We start from the raw sequence: 15,277 nt of genomic DNA, 5'->3' as shown, positions 1-15,277 counted from the left end.
GAGGAGGCTGGCCTGTCCTGGGGATGTTCCCAGGGACCTATGTGGGACACTGTGCCTCGTGTGGCTAAGAGAGCTGAAGGGAGGGATGGCAGGACACGCGTCTTCGGTCACCCACATGGCTGTCACACACCACTGTGGGCACCTTGCTGCCCTGCTCACAGTCTCATCCACTCAGGCCCCAGCAGGGAGAGGTCTCCACATCCTTCCTCCTGTGGGAATTTGAAAGAGGCCCCGGGAAGCTGCCATGCTAGGCGTGGCTCCTTAGCCTGCAAGCTCAGGCTGGTCCTGGGCCCTGGGAGAGCTGGGGGGCTCTGCTTGCACCGGGTCACATCCCAGGCAGAGCTGCTGGGAGGCTCGGGTGGGGAGGAACAGGGAGAGGCCGCCCTGGTGGGTCCCAATGGCACCCAGGGCCCTACGGTGTGAGGAGGAAGGGTGAGACTTAGGACGCAGGGCCCAGACCCAGGGGACAGTGAGGGGCAGAGAGGGCTGCAGGGAACAAGGGGCGTTTCTTCCCAACCAACTCATTTCTGGATCTGGAGGTTTTCCATATTTTCAGTCTGGCTTTGATCTGTGACAAAGAACAGTGCCAGGAGCTGGGGTCTGTGAAGGCTCTGCTCGCTGAGCCTGTCACTTCAGTCTCCCATTGGTCTGTCCTGTGATGACGCTCACTGAAGACTGTGTTAGTGCCTTTTGGTCCTGTCCTTGGCTGAGCTGGGGCTCCCATCACCGAGCAGCCGCCTGTGTGGGCCACGCTGCTATATGGCTGGGAATCCAAGACATGTCAGGGTTGCATGAGAATCAGAGCCATTCTTGTCCAAGGATTATAACATTCTAGATGGAGCCAAAGCTCCCTGTGACCAGCAGCCTCCATCCCTGCTTCTGCAGCAGTGGCGTGGAATGGGGTTTGCACGGGTCCTTCTAGACGCTTCATTTCATGGCTTTGACCACCGACTGTGTGGAAATACCTGTGCAGGCGTCTCAGGACGCTGCGGGGCTTTGCGATGCCTGTAAGTCCTGGAGAGCTCAAGGTCCCGTGTGGCCTGTGGCGCTGTGTCCACTGCCCCCAGGGGCCTCCCTAGGGACGTCGAAGTCACTGCAGTTCCCACCAGCCACGTGTCTTCCCCAGCTGCACAAAGGCCATGCTAAGGGTGAGCGGTTTTCATCTTAACCTGCTGCCCAGAGGCCCCTCTCCCACCAGGATCCACCACGATCCCACTTTGCTCTGCTTAGTTCCTGTGTTCCCGATTGCACGTTTAATGTCAAATAAGGAGTAGAAACAAAACATTTACAAAACGTCCAGAACATAAGGAAAAACCTGCCCAACGCCCAGCCTGCGCCACCATGCCGGCCCTCCTCCTCACGGCGGGGGCAGCAGCCTGGGGTGGGCTGGGGTGGCGGTGGGAGAGGGTCCCGGTGTGAGCTGAGGTGGAGGCCACAGCCCCTCACAGGAGGCCTGTGGGGTCAGGTTTGGGCCAATTGAGCTTAAGATGCCTGTGAAACCAACCGGTGGGGCTGGAGTAGGCAGAGGAAGGTCAGGCCAAGGTCCAGGCTGGAAATGCATGGTAGGACACTGCCAGCATGCGGGTGAGTTCTAAAGCGAGGAGACCAGGTGCCGTCACGTGCGAGTAAGATCAAGATTTCGGGGCGTTCAAAGGTTGGGGAGCCATGAGGCAGGAGGAAGGCCCAAGGGGTGGTGTTGCCAGGAGGAAGCGGCAGGGGCAGTGGGAAGCACAGAAGGCCAGCTCGTCCCCTTGACGGTTGGTGGTCGGGCCGAGGAGCCACTGTCATCACACTGAGCAAGTCTTCCAGTTGCTACGAGCCATTCTGAATGGGAGCTGGATGTTGTCACACAGTCTCCTTTGGTCCGGTGAATTCTAGGAACAGTTTTTCAGTGCCAGGTCGTTATATTCTTGAGCTAACCCGCTTTGCTAGCAGCTCCTCGTGCAGTCCGCCTGGTTTGGGTAAGTGACAAAGTGTGGTGGAGCGGTGGAGCGTCTTCACTTCTTTGGGAGTTTGTAGAAGGTAATTCGAGTCTGAGCCTGGTGTTTTATTTTACGGGTATTGTTAAAACTAGCGATTCCATTTTCCCCTGGTTATAGGGCTATTATGTCTATTCTTTTCAGCCACTTTTGGTAAGCTGCTTTCTTTCCCATGTTTTCAAATCGGTCTGTAACGTCCTTGTGTCTCTAACATGGACATCTGTGTTCCCGCCCCTTCCGACCAGCTCTCTCTGCTGTTTCTGCCCTCTCGTTTGGGCTCCTGCTTTCTCAGCTCCTCAGGGATTTCTCACCTTCTTTCCTAATAAGAATGGAAAGCCGAAAGCTCCCCGAAGCGTCCAGTGTGAAGCACAAGAGGGTGCAGAGAACTCACATGACTCGTCATTTGATTTCTTCCCTGACACGCGCGCTGGGGTGTAGGTGGGCCACAGTCACTCCACTGAACATACACACAGCCCAGGTGTTCCTGATTCCTGACCAGCACGCTCCTCTTCCCTCTGAGGATTTTTAAAGTATTTCCCGACTGCTCTGTCATCTGTTTCCCTTGTGGGGGCTCCATCTCTCACCAAGCCATGTCCCTGTGTGTTTAGTCTGACCCTTTGTGGCCACCTTGGGGACATGCCCTTGCGGGGTGGTCTTCCAGCACACTGGCCTCACCAGGCCCTCACTGTTTCTTCAACAGCTGCCCCACGGACCTGCTGTGTGTGCTGTGCTAGTCCCAGTGTGGTACATTTCTCTCCAGCTATAAAATCACTTAGATTTTAGTAGTGACTGTGTTTTACAATCAAACCTTTTAAAACTTACTTATTTATTTATTTATAGTGAGGAAGATTGGCCCTGAGCTAACATCTATGCCAGTCTTCCTGTATTTTGTATGTGGGATGCCACCACAGCGTGGCTCGATGAGCAGTGTGTAGGTCTGCACCCAGGATCCGAACCTGCAAACCCTGGGCTGCCGAAGTGTAGTGCACAAACTTAACTACTATGCCACTGGGCTGGCCCTATTTTTATTTATGAAGGTGAGATTCACATAACATACAGTTAACGGAGTGTACAATTCAGTGGCATTCAGTACATTCACAATGTTGTACAACCCCCACGTCTCTAGTAATCTGCAACTTTAAATCATTAATGTGTCAGTAAAACTAAAAGCAGAGGCTTTCCTGGTCCACCCACTTCTACAGATGCTGGTTCTGAGCTGGGGCACCAGAGGCCTGGGAAAGAATTGCATCTCAGTGGATCCAGCAGAGAGCCTGGTGCAGGGGCTGTAGATCCCGAGAGGAAGCCCCCCAGGACACACACTGCCCTCCCCCTGTGTGGCTCTGTCTGCGTGAATGCTCAGCTGTTAGCAGAGGTCGGGGTCACCTCTGCTCTTTGACCCTCAAACCCACCTGGGATTCCACTGAGGCAGAGGAGGCAAGACACCAGGTCCTTTCTCTTACTTCCTTCAGCACTCCTTCTCCTGCCCCCTAGCTCAAAGAGTTTTTCTTTTAATTCTTTGTCAGCAAATATTCTTAGGCTAGAACCTTGACTTCTAAAACTCTACAACCAATAATTACTTTCTTTTTTCTATGATTTCTATTCTAACAATCCTCTGTCGAAGCAACTAATACCTCATGTTTAGTTTGAATGGGCAGGGGTGGTAGGGCAGTCAATGGGGAAAAAGAATTTGAGAAATTGAAGAGAAAAATAGGTAATTCACCAATAATCAGAGATTTTAATATTCCATTTGATAACTGATAGAACTAGATGGAACATCAGCAAGGACATAGAAGATTGAACACTGTCACTCAACTGAAGCTACCTATTTATAGGACATTCCACCAATATTCTTTTCAGGTGCTCACGGAACATTCTCCAGGATACCCCATATCTTAGGCCACAAAACAAGTCACAATAAATTTTAAAAGACTGAAATTATACAAAGTATGTCCTCTAACTTCAGTGGAATTAGATATCTACAACAGAATGAAGTCTGGAAAAATCTGAAATATTTGGAAGTTAACCACATTTCAAAATAGCATGTGGGTCAAAAAGAGTGAAAATGAAAACACACCATAACAAAATTTGTGAGATGCAGCTAAAGCAGTGCTAGAGGGAAATTTATAGCTTTAAAACATCTGTATGAGAAAAGGAGACAGGCCTCAAATAAAAAAACCTAGGCTTATAAAGAAACTAAAGAAAAGAGAAAATGAAACAAACCCAGAGGAAGGAGAAGGAAAGAAAGAATAAAGATTAGAGAGAAAATCAGTGAAACAGAAAACAGAAAACCCAAAAGTTAGTTCTTTGAAAAGATCAACACAATTGACAAACCCTTAGTTATAAACGAAGGAAGAGACATCACTGCCACCCCTATAGAAATAGAAGGGGCTTATAAGGGACACTAGGAAAACTCTATACCAACAAATGAGACAACTTAGATGAAATGGACAAATTCCTAAAAGACACAAACCACTTAAATTGACTCAAAAGGAAACAGGAAATCAGAATAGACCTATAACAAGAAACTGAATTAATAAAAAGTCTTAAGTCTTCATGCAAAGGAAAGCCCAGGCCCACATGGCTTGACTAGTGCATTCTATCCGTAACACCAATCACTCACAAAAGCTTTCAGAAAATACAGGAGGGAACACTTCCCAACTCATTCTACAAAGCTAGTGTTATCCTGATACCAAAGTCAGAGAAAGACATCACAGAAAAAGAAAACTAGAGATCACTGTCCCTCATGAATGCAGATGTAAAATCCTTAACAAAATTAGCAACCCAAATACAGCAACATCATACACCATGACCATGTGGGATTTATTACAGGAATACAAGGTTAAACATCCAAAAGTTAATTATAGTAATAGACCACAGAATAAAGGACAAAATCCACAAGATCAGCTCAATGGATGCCGAAAAACATTTGAAAAAATCCAACACTCATTCACGATAAAAAATGTCAACAAACTAGGAATAGGAGGGAGCTTCCTCAAGCTGATAACCTCTGTGGTAATTTCTGGATGCTGCTGTATGAAATCAGCACACAGCGATTTAAAACAACATGAATTTATCATCCAACAGTTGTGGAAGTCAGAAGTCTGGCCTGCGTCTCACTGGCTGGTTCCTGCTGGAGGCTCTGGGGGGGCAGGTGGGGGAATCTGTTTCCTTGCCCTTTCCTACTGCTAGAGGCACCCACAGACCTTGGCTCCTGACCGCCTACCTCCATCTTCAAAAGCCAGCAACTGTGGTTTGAGTCCTTCACTTGCTGTCTCACACCTACCTCAGTCCCCCTGGAAAATCCACATTAATCTCAATATCATAAGGTTAGCCAATTAGCAACCTCAGTCCCCTCTGCCAGATAACCTGGCATTGACAATTCCAGGGATAAGGACATGGACATCTTTGGTTGGGAGCATTATTCTGCCTGTCACAGCATCTATGGAAAACATCAGCTAGCATCATGATTCATGGTGAACAGCCAAATGCCTCCCCCTAAAGTCAGGAACAAGGCAAGGATGTCTGCTCTTGCCACTTCTACTCAGCATTGTAGTAGACGTGCAGAAAGCACAAAAAAAGGAAAGAAAAAGAAAAAGGTAGTACACACACTGGAGAGGAAGAAGTGAAAATGTCCTTATTCACAGATGATATGATCCTCTATGTAGCTAATCCTACAGAATCCAGACCACACAGACACCTGGAACTAATGAGTTTAGCAAGGTCCTGGGATACAAGATTAATAAGAAAAATCCACTGCGTTTCTACATACTAATAACAATCTGAAAATGAAATTAAGAAAACAATTCCAAGGGCCGGCCTGGTGGTGCAGCAGTTTAGTTCGCACTTATCGCTTCGGTGGCCGGGGGTTCACCAGTTCGGATCCCGGATGTGGACATGGCAAGCCATGTTGTGGCAGGTGTCCCACATATAAAGTGGAAGATCTTTTTTTTGAGGAAGATTAGCCCTGAGCTAATATCTGCTGCCAATTCTCCTCTTTTTTTTGCTGAGGAAGACTGGCCCTGAGGTAACATCTGTGCCCATCCTCCTCTACTTTATATGTGGGACACCTACCACAGCATGGCTTGCCAAGCAGTGCCATGTCCGCACCTGGGATCTGAACCGGCGAACCCCAAGCCACTGAAGCGGAACGTGCGAACTTAACTGCTGCGCCACTGGGCTGGCCCTAAGGTGGAGGAAGATGGGCACGGATGTTAGCTCAGGGCCAGTCTTCCTCAGCAAAAAGAGGAGGATTGGCAGCAGATGTTAGCTCAGGGCTAATCTTCCTCAAAGGAAAAAAAGAAAACAATTCCATTCACAATAGCATCAAAAAAGTACAAGATTTATACTCTGAAAACTACAAAAATTGCTAAGAGAAATCAAAAAAGATGGAGGGGCTGGCCCCATGGCTGAGTGGTTAAGTTTGGGTGCTCTGCTTTGGTGACCCAGGGTTCGCCATTTCAGGTGGTGCAAACTATACACTGCTCATCAGGCCATGCCATGGTGGCATCCCGCACAGAAGAGCCAGAAGGACCTACAACTAGGATACACAACTACGTGCTGGGGCTTTGGGGGAAAAAAAGAGGAAGATTGGCAACACATGTTAGCTCAGGGCCAATCTTCCTCACCAAAAAGTATACTTAAAAAAAAATTGAACATCTACGTAAACGAAAAGATATTCTATATTCCTTGATTAGAAGATCTTTGTGATCTTGGGTTAGGCAAAGAGTCTTAGACACCACACCAAAAGCATGAACCATAAAAGAAAACTAGTCAGTTGGACTTCATTAAAATAAACTTTTGCACTTCAAAAGACAACATTTAAAAAATGAGACAAGCCACAGACTGGGGAAAATATCTGAAAATGTTATATCTGATAATCCATAATATATAAAGTCTTAGAACTCAGTAAGAAAACAAATAGGCAAAAGACTTGAACAGATATGTCACTAAAGAAGACATAAGAATGGCCAATAAACTTGAAAAGGTCCTCAGCATGACCGTCAGAGAGACACAAAATCAGCATAGCCAAAAGTGAAATAAAGCGACCATACCAAACATTGGCGAGGATGTGGAACAAGTGGAATTCTCCTACTTTGTAAAATGATACAACCACTTTGGAAAACAGTTTTTTAAAAAGCTAGACACAAATACTATATGAGCCAGCAATTCCACTCCTGAGAGGAATGAAACACGTCCACACGAGAAGGCTCATCCAAATCTTCACGGCTACATCACTCACAGTAACCCCGATGGAAGTGCCAAACATCCATCAGCTGGCGATGGATAAACACAACATGTCAAATCCAGACCACGGGAACTACTCAGCTTAACAAGGAATGAAGTACCGACACGTGCTACCAGGTGGATGGGCCCTGAAAACATTATGCTCGGTGAAAGAGGGGAGACAGAAACGCCCACGTTGTATGGGAATGTTCTAAAACTGGATTGCGGGTCTGGCTGCACAAGTCTGCAGATTTCCTAAGAATCACTGAATCGTATACTTACCACAGGTGAATTTATGGTGTGCGAATTACATATCAATAAAGCTGCTTTAGAAAAAAGAATTGTTGGGTAAAGTCACATGGGTTAATACCTTATAACACTATACTAATAACTAATTAGCCAATACTTCTGAAAAAAATTTCAGCCTAGACAAAGAGAAAATGAAGTTAAGGAGGAGAAAAGATAACATTTATAACAGTATCAAAAAGTAACAACCATTTAGGAAAAAATCTAAAAAATATATGCAAGACCATAACATAGGAATCTACAAAAACACCAGAGAAACCAAAGCAGCCCTAAACGGAAGGAGGAATTGCACCCCGTCCACAGACGGGGAGACTCAGCATCGTGAAGAGGTAGGTTCTCCACAGATGGCAACAACTCAGCCCACAGCCGGCTGTCTGGCTTTGCTTTAGACATTCGACAAGCTGCTCCCAGCGTCTAAGGAAACAGAGGACCACGAGGAGCACGATGCTCCTGGAGGAGAGGACGAGGGGAGGACGTGCTCTACCAGTTGCCTCAACTTACCGAAAAGCCTCCATGGTTCAGGTGGAGCGTGAGCGAGGCCACAAGCCCAGGAAGGGCCACGGCTAATCTGGACCCGGAGTCCCGCAGAGGCGGTGCCGAGAGCAGGGAGGGCAGGGGAGCCGGCGCCCCGAACGGCGGGGGGCAATCGTGACCCGCTGAGAAGAATCCAGGTTGAGTTCCAGCTCACACTCGCAGAAGTGGGTGAGGGAGAATGGGGCGCGCAGGGGTCGAGGTAAAAGGGGAGCAACAACTGTTTGCAGGATGGTTCAGGAGGAGACGCAAGCGCATCTGCCAAACAGGACTGGAAACCACGAAGGGCTGCATAAATTGACCTACATTAAAAAAACTGGTGGAATTTTTCCATCTTTATTGTTGGTATTTGAGGAATCAAGTTCAAGATGTAACATTTAAGGAACACCTATGAGACCACATTAAAATTAAGAACTCTCACCAGAATCTTGACAAAGAGACTGAAAAGACAAACCACAGAGCAGGAGAAAACACTGGCCACACGCACCTGAGAGAGGGCTTGTGACCAGGATATGATTTTTTTTAAACGTCTTATAAATCAGACTGACAAATAGAAAATCGGTAGGAGACTTAGATGCATTTCACCAGGCAGGACGACCCACTGGCCAGCGAGTCTCTGAAAGCCGCTGTCGCATTGGTGACTGAGGAAACTTGGAACAGCAAAAGCCACTGGCCACTCCCACTGGGGGGCAAGAGGAGAAAGGGTGGGCTGTGGCATCAAGGGCACCCCCATTGGCCCCAGGAGGGAGTGACCCCCTGACACTCAGGGAGGGTTGGCCTCACCTGCCAAGAAGACACACACCCTGGTCCCAGTGATTCTATTTAGGACCAACAGAAGGCACGCACCAGTGCCCCAGGAGACCCGGACCCAAAGGCTCACATAGCAGCAGGAAGTGAACTCAGTGTCTGTCAGCAGCAGATGGATGAGCACATCCCGTGACATTTCTGACTGCATCTAGGACTTGGCTGAATCACACATCACACAAGCAGCCAGATGGAGTGCTGCTGTGAGCCCCCGCTTACGTGAAGATCTAAACAGGCGAACTACACCAGAGTCCTCGGGGAGACCCTCGGGCGGTCACCCAGGAGGAGGGGTCCGGGCAGTGAGCAGCTTGCGACTCAGGACAGGCCCCTCTGGGGGAGCAGGGACCAGAGGCGGCCCGGGGGCAGGGACAGAGGCATTCTTTCTAGAACTGAGCAGGCTGCACACTGACGTTATTGTAAGATCAAGAAAGGTTTGAGAATACCCAGGCCCGTGGCCCAAATCCTGATGCGGGTCCCCCCGCAAGCTCCACTGGGATTCACAGGAAGTCTCCTGTCCTCCCGCCCAGACATGAACCCCAGATGCCAACTCTCCCGTCCCAGTCCGCGTGCTCGTGCTCCCACCTCAGCCCTCACGGCCTCCAGTCAGGCAGAGAGGGCCCTCCATGCGGGGAACTTTCTGGAGAAGAGGCCTGGCTGGCGCCGGAGCTCTTGCTGAGTCCACACTTTCTACTGTGTAAATGTATGTTTACTGTGTAATTTTCTGGGTGTGGACTTTCTCCCTGTGGATCTATAATTTCTCAGAAGAGAAGCTGAGAAATGACCTGGGAAAAAATCAAAGCTCAATAAAGGGATAGAGATAAAGCTGCCTCCCTCCCACAATGCCTCAGGCCCGGGAGCGCCAGAGGGGTCTCCATGGCCGGGCCCCTAGCCTCTCCTGGGCCCAGCAAGTGGCCAGGCCACAGACAGCCAGGGCAGAGCTTTTGGACCCCTTGGGGGAGGGGAGGGGGTGCGGCCAGCACCGGCCCACCTTCCTGCTTCCCCTCCCCACCGTCCACGCCCCCGGGACGCAGCCCTGCCTTCTCCCTTTGAGAGTCCCCCAACCCTCAAGGAGCCTCGCCCTCCCCAGACCTGGTGTTGCCCCTTCCAGCCCCTCCCAGTCCCTCTTGAGCACAAGCCCACCGCCCCAGGCAGAGCAGAGGGACTAGGGGGCAGGCACAGCTGACAGCCAGAGGACGGGTCCTGGGGAGAGGAGGGAGGGGAGCGCTGGAGGGCCGCACTGCACCTGCCAGCTCCTGGAGGGGACGTAGTCGGAGCAGGAAGAGCAGAGCCAGGGGCTGGGGGACGAGGGTGCACCGGGCTACCCTCACTCGAGGCCACTCCAGCTGGTAGCCTTCTTCCCTGCCTGACCCGGGGCTGACCTCAGGCCAGGCAAGGCCCTGGGCACAGTCCCAGTGGCCTGTGCACAGAACAGGGTGGCCGTACCCCCACAGGAGCCCTGGAGGACAGTATGGGGGCCCTGAGCCAGGCCATCCCCCACCTTCTCCCTGGGAGGGCGGCGCCAGGGAGACAAACACAGGGCCGCCGGGGCCCTGCCAGGTGTTCCTAGAAGAGAGGCCGGGGGAGGGGCAGGGCCAGACACCAGCTCACCCTGAGGTCACAGGAGAAGCCCTGGGGAGCCTGAGTGGGACCCCGCCCAGACTGTCAGGAAATGGGGAGGGGGAGAGGGGTGGTCACCGTGCCAAGGCAGAGGGGCAGGCCCACTGGGAAATATGGTGGCTCTTGCTTAACCCCCACATGGCCTTTGGCTGCGTGCGAGGACCCCAGGAGCTGTCCCAGGGCCCCCACCCATGGGCAGACGGCCAGCCGAGCACAGGGGCCTCCTCTCCTGGATCCCTCAACCTGTCCTGAGCACCAGCCTCTCACAGGCTGCCCCAGGGACACCCTGGCTCTCACCTGCCTGCTGCCCCAGCTCTGCCCAGCCCAGTCCTGCAGGGAGATGGGGGTGGGATCAGGAGGACAGGGGGTGGGGGACAGGACCCTTGGCCCTCAGAGCTGCACCACGGCCCCCCATGGAACCAGACGGCGGCTTCAGGGCACAAGCAGCCCCCCAGCTTCTCCCAGGCTGTCTGCACCACAGGCCCTTGGTGCTGATGCTGGCCACCCGGCACGAGGGGGTTAATGGAGCCCGGGCCAGCAGATCTGGGCTGGCCGGTGACAGGACGCTGGCTGCCCCAGCGGTGGAGAAATCCAGAGGGCAGGAGCAGCCGGCCCCGGCAGACGCACCCTGCTCGCTGCCTGCCTGCGGCCTGCTCTGCACGCGGGATGGCCCTGAGGAGAGGTGAGGCCCTGAGTGCTCTGGCCAGTGGCTCTGGGGGTGGCCAACCCTGTGCCCAAGCCTGCTGGGGAAGGGGCAGCCCCCAGGGGAGGCTCAGCAAGGGGTGGGCTGGGGGACTCTGAGAGCCCATTGGGAGGATATCGCTGCTGGGGTTTTGGGGGCCACAGCTGCACCTAGCCCCAGAGGCTCTCCACTACTTCTTCTCGCCTCCTCTCCTTCCCAAGGGCCCAGGATGGGAGCGCAGGGAGGAAGGGCGAGGAGAAGGCAGGGCGGGCGTCTCCTCACACCTCTCCCCCGGGGCCTCACCCTGGACGCTCTGCTGGGCCAGGGCCTGCTCCCCTGTCCCCTCAAGAGGCCTCGCCCCACCCAGCAGGCTGTGAGGCACCCTCCGGCACTGCCTGTGCCCCCACCCCAGGATCCTGCGCTCTCCCAGAGCAGGGACGGGCCTGATGCGGTGGGCAGCCAGTGCCCAGCGGAGGTTTTGGGACATTGTTGCTGGGGAGCCTGGTGCCCTTTGTCCTGAGGCACAGCCTGACCCCTGGTGGGTCAATGGTCTAGGGTCTCGTGTCCCCGAGGCCTGTGTGTTCCTTTCCCCACCCCAGTGCTGGGATTTCTGAGCCAAGTCCCTGGGTGCAGCCTGCCGATGCCAGGGAGCTGGCGGGTGAGTGCCCCCTAATCTGAGGGCCTAATCGGGGCAGTGGGTGCCCAGCTCACTGTCCAGCCCCCATGGGCTCTGAGTACGTACCCACCCAGGCCCACTCCAGACGTTCATTCCCTCACTTACGTCTTCCTCCAGGCTCGCCTGGCAGCCTGGCCCAGCTCAAGTGTCCACCCTGGGGACACGGACAGCCACATGGCCTAATCGCCAGGTGCGCCTCCCTCAGTTTTCTCTGGAACAGGCATTGCCACCCCATCGGTCCTGCGGGGTGGAAAGGACAGTCCGTTTTGAGCCAGAAGATGTCCTATTTGAGTGGGCTGACTGCGACTGTCAGCTCGGCCCTTTCTCCAGGCTGGTCAACAGCACCCCTCTTGCAGGCACGGGCTGCGTCCGGGGCTAAGCTCCACGGTGGCCCCGGGTGTGGGCTGAGGCCTGGCAGGCTCCAGGTCTCACATCCGCCCTCAGTGCCACCCCCCCACACCCCTCTCCCACAGGAGGCCTGGCCCTGGCGGTGCTGCTGGTCTCCTGGGCGGCACGGGGCCCCTGTGGCCTGGAGGCCGCAGAGCCCGGAGGACCGGGGGACGCTGAGGGCCTGCAGTGCCCGGCCGTCTGCACCTGTGGCCACGATGACTACACGGACGAGCTGGGCGTCTTCTGCAGCTCCCGGAACCTCACGCGGCTGCCGGATGGCATCCCAGCTGGCACGAGGGCCCTGTGGCTGGATGGCAACAACTTCTCCTCTGTCCCCGCGGCGGCCTTCCAGAACCTCTCAGGCCTGGGCTTTCTCAACCTGCAGGGCAGCTGGCTGGCCGGCCTGGAGCCCCAGGCACTGCTGGGCCTGCAGAACCTGTACCACCTGCACCTGGAGCGGAACCAGCTGCGCAGCCTGGCGGCCCGCACCTTCCTGCACACGCCGGGCCTGGCCTCGCTCGGCCTCAACAACAACCTCCTCAGCAGGGTGGACGAGGGCCTCTTCCAGGGTCTGAGCAACCTCTGGAACCTCAACCTCGGCTGGAACAGTCTGGCCGTGCTCCCCGACACGGCCTTCCAGGGCCTGGCCAACCTCCGGGAGCTGGTACTGGCAGGCAACAAGCTGGCCTACCTGCAGCCCGCGCTCTTCTGCGGCCTTGCCGAGCTGCGGGAGCTGGACCTGAGCAGGAATGCCCTGAGGAGCGTCAAGGCCAACGTCTTCGTCAAGCTGCCCAAGCTCCAGAAGCTCTACCTGGACCACAACCTCATCGCCGCCGTGGCCCCCGGCGCCTTCCTGGGCATGAAGGCGCTGCGCTGGCTGGACCTGTCGCACAACCGGGTGGGCAGCCTCCTGGAGGACACCTTCCCGGGCCTGCTGGGCCTGCACGTGCTGCGCCTGTCGCACAACGCCATCGCCGGCCTGCGGCCCCGGACCTTCAAGGACCTGCACTTCCTGGAGGAGCTGCAGCTCGGCCACAACCGCATCCGGCAGCTGCCGGAGAAGGCCTTCGAGGGCCTGGGCCAGCTGGAGGTGCTCACACTCAACAACAACCAGATCCAGGAGGTCAGGCCGGGCGCCTTCCTCGGCCTCTTCAACGTGGCTGTCATGAACCTCTCTGGCAACTGTCTGCGGAACCTTCCAGAGCAGGTGTTCCAGGGCCTGGGCAAGCTGCACAGTCTGCACCTGGAGGGCAGCTGCCTGGGCCGCCTCCGCCCGCACGCCTTCGCCGGCCTCTCGGGGCTGCGCCGGCTCTTCCTCAAGGACAGCGGCATCGTGGCCGTGGAGGAGCAGAGCCTGTGGGGGCTCGGGGAGCTCCTCGAGCTGGACCTCACCTCCAACCAGCTCACGCACCTGCCCGGCCGGCTCTTCCACGGCCTCGGCAAGCTGGAGTACCTGCTCCTCGCCCGCAACCGGCTGTCGGCACTGTCGGCGGATGCCCTGGGGCCCCTGCAGCGCGCCTTCTGGCTGGACGTGTCGCACAACCACCTGGAGGCCCTGCCCGAGGGGGTCCTCTCGCAGCTGGGGCGGCTGCATTACCTCAGCCTCAGGAACAACTCCCTACGGACCTTCGTGCCGCAGCCCCCTAGCCTGGAGCGCCTGTGGCTCGAGGGCAACCCCTGGGACTGCAGCTGCCCCCTCCAGGCCCTGAGGGCCTTCGCCCTGCAGCACCCCACCGTCGTGCCACGCTTCGTCCAGGCCGTGGTAGAGGGGGATGACTGCCAGCCCGCCGTGTACAACTACAACAACATCACCTGTGCCAGCCCTCCTGGCGTGTTGGGCCTTGATCTGCGGGACATCAGCGAGGCCCACTTTGCTCACTGCTGACCTGAGGCTTGCCCGGCTGGACACCGCCCTGGGGTCAGAACGGGCCCTCAGCATCGCCGGAGCCTGCGGGCACATGGCCCCTCAGCTTTCGGGGGCCAGGCCCCATACTGCACACTTGCTGGGGTCCCTCCTCCAGGGGACACACAGTTCTGGGGCTTTGTTGGTGCAGGCTCAGGACCTGTGGGCACCAGCCTGGTCCCTGAGGACCTGACCAGGACGGTGGGGGGTGGGCGGGCGGGCACAGCCCTCCCCATCTGTCATCAATTAAAGCAGTCTAATAAACACAACGTGCGACCACAGGGATAACACTCGGGGGAGGGGAGGGAAGCGCTGGCCCCGTCTTGCTGCGGTCCACCCCGCCATGCCCTCCATGCTGCGTGCCCTTCGCAGTTCCTCCCCTTCCTGTGCCTGGACTCTCTCCACGTCCCCCGACCCCTGGGCCCTCCTGGGACACCAGCCCTGACCTGAGGAGTGGCGGGCACTTACTCAGGTCCTTCCAGAACCTCATTGTCCTGGTCCTGGCCCTCCTCTTTGGGCAGTGTCCTCAGAGGCAGCCTGGTCATCGGAAGCCAGAGCCAAGCTACGGTGGCCGCTGCTCCGAGAGGACCAGTAGTTAGCGGTGGAGGCCCGACTGGGCCCAGAGTGGGGCCGAGCCTCACTCCCCAGGATCATGTGTTCCCATCCAAACCCCTCAACGGCCCCCTGCCGCACGCCACCGCCTCGGCACAGCCCCACCCACCCCCCTTCCAGGAAACCTCCGTCTGTGGCGCAGCCATCACTCTTCCCACCTTCCCCCGGGGAGTGCTACCTGAGGCTGCATCCTGGACCACTGGCTCTGCTGACAGCCCAACCTCTCCCCTTGGAAAGGAGGGCACACAGCACCACCAGTCTGCTTCCTGGAACCGCTTTCCCTCCTGGCCTGCTGAGAGGGTGCAGGCAAGCACAGAGCCCCGGGACTCTCACTGCGTTCCAGACGCATCCTCTTTGCGCTTGGCTCTGCCAGGTCTCCACACTGTGGAGGGACGTGGTGGGCACTTGGCTCTGGGGGCCAAGCGTCCCCACTCACCCGTTTCTTCGCCATCACAAATTCCTCCACAAACTCCTACCTGACTCAGCACAAGGATAGGCCTGCCCGAGTCTGTGGAGGCCTGTTGACAACGGCACTACTGGCCCAGCCCCCGGAC

General features: G+C 55.4%; 1 protein-coding gene across 1 annotated transcript; it reads left to right on the top strand.

The window, feature by feature from the left end:
• The first annotated feature begins 9,939 nt into the window (after window positions 1-9,939).
• IGFALS (insulin like growth factor binding protein acid labile subunit) lies at window positions 9,940-14,270 on the top strand. Its single transcript, XM_046665581.1, has 2 exons — window positions 9,940-11,142; window positions 12,292-14,270. Exons 1-2 carry the CDS (start codon window positions 10,983-10,985, stop codon window positions 14,091-14,093), a joined length of 1,962 nt encoding a protein of 653 aa, XP_046521537.1. The 5' UTR covers window positions 9,940-10,982; the 3' UTR covers window positions 14,094-14,270.
• Window positions 14,271-15,277: the final 1,007 nt, after the last annotated feature.

This window comes from Equus quagga, chromosome 7, assembly GCF_021613505.1.
Source record: "Equus quagga isolate Etosha38 chromosome 7, UCLA_HA_Equagga_1.0, whole genome shotgun sequence".
NCBI classification, from domain to species: Eukaryota; Metazoa; Chordata; class Mammalia; order Perissodactyla; family Equidae; genus Equus; species Equus quagga.
Note: the sequence above shows the minus strand (reverse complement) of the source record. Positions and strands in the feature narration are given on the sequence as shown.